General features: G+C 32.7%; 1 protein-coding gene across 2 annotated transcripts in view; it reads left to right on the top strand.

Moving 5' to 3' along the window:
• The window catches only part of LOC117116529, a 26,990-nt gene extending 25,892 nt beyond the window's left edge, over positions 1-1,098 (top strand). For both annotated transcript variants that reach the window (XM_033260586.1, XM_033260587.1), the window contains one exon: positions 131-1,098. In XM_033260586.1, coding sequence (XP_033116477.1) covers positions 135-1,019 — 885 coding nt within the window. In that variant the 5' untranslated portion in view covers positions 131-134 and the 3' untranslated portion in view covers positions 1,020-1,098. The remainder of the gene's footprint in view (positions 1-130) is intronic.
• The last annotated feature ends 3,337 nt before the right edge of the window (positions 1,099-4,435 follow it).

Below are 4,435 nucleotides of genomic sequence, written 5' to 3'. Positions count from 1 at the left end.
CTTAGAAAGGTGATGAAATTAGCCATGCCAGCTCCATTAAAAATGTGATAATGTACGTCCTCTGTTAACAGACTAGAACTTTAAGGATCGTTTGATGTATCTTACCTTATAATTTTTTTATCTCTTTAAGGAAAATGTCAACCCTATCAGATGTTGAAGTCAAAATATTTTTAGAGGAAGTCCTATGCATTGAAGACGCGAAAACAAAATTCAAACACAACAAAGAGAAACTACTCAGAGAAATACTTTACCAATTTCAGCACGTTGAGCCATATCACAGCATAGTTTGCTTAGGTACTAAGCCAGAAGACCGTCACCTACCACTTTGGGATGAAATTAAAGAGAATTTATTCAGAAAGAGAGGTGGCCGTTGTTATGTGGCTAATCAATTCATGAAAATACTTCTGGAAAAGATTGGTTATGATGTCTACCACACCAGGGGCTCAGTATTAAAGGCTAAAAATAATCATGTGTGTACGTTGGTACGTGATCTCAATCAAGTGGGTGATTTACATATGGCAGATGTCGGTATAGGATACCCAACATGGGACCCAATACCGTTGAATTTTGAGGTTGAATCTCCCGTTTATCACGTTGGATTTCTCTATTTCAAGTTTCAGCGTAATGGTGATATAATAACTCGATTGCATAAAAACGATAAGAGGTATGAGTTCCCTGTCAACATTGATAGCAAAGCGTGGCATGAATTTATGGTTATGCGGACCACTCCCTGTGAGTTGACCGACATGCAGCCAGTAATGACGGCTATGTACACAGTTCCAGGTGCTTATAACAGCTCATTTCTGAAGTCTCTAAAATGTGTCATATTCAAGAACGGTAAACTTGTTGCGTTTAAAGATTCAACTTTCCTGTACGAAAATGATGATCATCAATTACAAGTTGAGCAGATAACAACGCGTAAAAAACTTGTTTCTAAAATACTAATGTATTTTCCTCAGTTCACGCTTAACATGGTTGAAGCTGCTCTGGATGCGAGTATAACTCTTAAATTTGATTAAAAATGGGTCATTTAATAGCTTAAACGACCATGTATGTATATATATATATATATACATATATACATATATATATATATATATATATATGTTAGTGTTAAGTGCAAATTGCATTCAACTTAACATTAAATGCATTCCAGTTAACTGCAATTGAATTAGTGTTGAATGTAATACGTTGCAATTGCAGTTAAATCAAATGGATTTAATATTAAGTTGAATGCATTTCCACTTAACACTAATTCAATTGCAGAGAACTCGAAATGTATTTGATGTTAAGTTGAATGCATTACACTTAACACTAATTTAATTGCAGTTAGCTTGAATACAATTTAATGTTAAGTTGAATGCATTTCCACTTAACACTAATTCAATTGCACTTAACACTAATAGATTTAATGTTAAGTGGAATGCATTTCTCTTTAACACTAATTGACCAAATTTGGTATTTCCATTAAGTGATTATTATTGGCTATTATATTAATGTTAAGTCAAATACATTACACTTAAGACCAATTGACCAAATTTGGTATTCCATTGAGTAATTGTGATTGGCTGTTGTATCAAAAAACAGCTTTTAATAAAACTGACAAATCACATTACACTTACACTAATTCAATTCCAGTTAACTCGAATGCAATTAATGTTAAGTTGAATGTATTTTAAGTTAACACTAATTCAATTGCAGTTAAGTCGAATGCGTTTAATGTTAAGTTGAATGCATTTCTACTTAACACTAATTCAATTGCAGTTAACTCGGAATGCATTTAATGTTAAGTTGAATGCATTACACTTACCACTAATTCAATTGCAGTTAACACTAATGCATTTAATGTTAAGTGTAATGCATTTGCACTTAACACTAATTCGACATATTAGAAATACATTTACAATGAAGTTCAAATCAATTGCAATTAAGTCGAATTTTGCATTTAATGTTAAGTAGAATGCATTCAATGCATTCTACTTCAGTCGAATGCATTCGACTTAAGTGCAATTGATTTGAACTTCAGTGTAAATGTATGTTCCTCTTTTTTATGTGTTGCATATATCGACCGTTTAACCTATTTTTTAAAAATATATATAGATTTTTGCAAAACATTTAGTGATCCACGGAGATTTTGTGCGTTCGCCCTTACACGAACTTTCTTAAGAGGGAAATATCTATCTAGTGAACTACTGGTATGCTATAGTTGCATTTTCAGAACCTGATACATGTCCCCATTGTTCAGTATTTAGTACAAATTCGAAGGTTAGTAAATTTCGTTGAGAAATATGAAGCTTTTCAGCATATTTAAGATTATGAGCAAGTGTTGATCAGTTTTATTGATACATTATATTGGAAAGAGGTAAGAGATTACCGCTGTTAACGCCCAATCCAGGACCCGGTTCAGAATCATCTAACAGGCCAACTGATAAATACGAAATTTTCCGGAAATGGGGTTTACATCTTCTTTATATAAACGTCCAGGGGTCGGGGAGAGCCTACCCTCCCGTCGGGGAGAAAAAACACAATTCGTTGTGGAAAAAAAATATATGTATTTTCTACATATTAGACTCTAAAATCGATAAAATAAGCCTTTGAAACCCCTAAATTGTCAAATTTTTGGGGGCTTCAGCCTCGGGACCACTTACGATACCTTTAATCGAAGCTCGACCACTTCCACTTTGCTTTCGTCGGGGAAATCTGACCCCTCGTCGCGGGCATCGCCCCTCCCCGTCGGGGACCCCCCCCCCTTCGGGCAAATCCTGGCGCCACCCCTGCTTAAACGATGTAAACGTTTCATGGTCTAAATTTAAAGAGTTGTTTATTCCATTTATTAGAAGGAAGGCTATCATTTGCTTTTTATATTCAATAGAACTTTAACTCTGTTCCACAAATATTAAACATTGAACAAAAACACAAATGACAGATTTGTTATAGATAAAATGCTGTTACTGCACTAAACAAAACTTCGAAACAAAACTCATGACATTAGGAAAGTCAAATCAAAATGTATATATTATAAACAAGATAGATACCTACAAAATAATCCAAATAAACTGTGGTTATCTCCAAACCAGTTAGAGTTTAGTAAGATATATTTAACACGCTCATAATTTTGTTCTTGATATTGATAGAAAACCATGTTATAATTTAAATGTCATATCAAACCGTTTTAACAAAATTGTTTGTTGATGTCGCAACAAAGTTAGTCAGCAAGCTTCAATTTGCTTGCAGCTTAATCACTGTTGGCTCTAAAGCTTTTACTAAATTTCTATCATAACAAAATTATACATGATACTGTACTTTATTCCATTTTAATGAAGTTAACGAGGAAACGATTAAGGTAGAATTTGGTAAACCTAATCCTACTAAATTGGGGAGGGTTGGATCAGATACCTGCTAGGTTTATTAAGGATGGAGCATGTGTTCTAAGAGTATATAAAAGAATGTGTTCCAGGTGATTTTAAGTTTGCTCTAGTCAAGCCACTATACAAAAAGAAAGGAAGAACTTAACTTCAATAATTACTATACTGCCCTGCTCTGAGAAAAGGCATTAAGTAACAAAATCATAGTTTTTAGTAAATTAGCAAAACGCGTTTGAGTTTTTCCCAAGAAAAGTACAAATTATTTCAAATTTGTTAAACTATGGTTTGCTTAGATATATTATTAAAAAATTTGCCACATACATGATTTAATGATACAATACAACATATGTTATACAAATGAGTGCAAAACATTTTAAAAGTTTTATTACAATGCTCCGACTTTTACAATTTTTTAAATAGTTATTTACACTTTTTCTTTCACAATTGCATTACTCAATGTCCCTTCCTCGAAGTGGAGCACAATCTCGGTGGCGAAAATTGTGTCTGTCCATTTTTGGTTTACCGCTTGGTTGCCTGAAAGAGTAATAATAATGATGATAGTAACAATAACAATAATAAACACAATACAAAACATACAATGTCGATAAAACCAAAAAATAATACTACTAAATAATAATAATAATAATCAAAATTTAATACTTAATAGGTATGAAACATAATAAAATACAATATTGTACTTACTCAAAAGACTTCTAAAAAAGGTCTTGCGCTGTAACTTGCATCATTTCGGAAAAAGTATCTCATTAATCACAGAATTATAAATAAACGCCGTAAAATTTAAAGCAGATAATGCACTTTCTCAGAGTACTGTATTCTTCGAAATAAAGCAGTTAATAACTAGGCATTATTTGCTAAGGATTCTAAGCTAATTAGTTAGATATTCGTTATACTAGCATCTGATTGGTTACTTACTATCTGTCTTGCGTTCAAGTCAAGCGTTCAATGCATGTATGTAAGGCTTCGCGCACATAATGCCTTTTCTCAGAGTATTTATAGTGAAATTTGCAGATAATGCCCAATTTTAAAATAAAATTTCATATTTCCAGACA

Source organism: Anneissia japonica, unplaced genomic scaffold (assembly GCF_011630105.1).
Source record: "Anneissia japonica isolate Jap-2015-1 unplaced genomic scaffold, ASM1163010v1 scaffold287724_len41213_cov101, whole genome shotgun sequence".
Lineage (NCBI taxonomy): Eukaryota > Metazoa > Echinodermata > Crinoidea > Comatulida > Comatulidae > Anneissia > Anneissia japonica.
The sequence above is the reverse complement of the archived record's forward strand: the minus strand, read 5'-3'. Positions and strand labels throughout refer to the sequence as shown.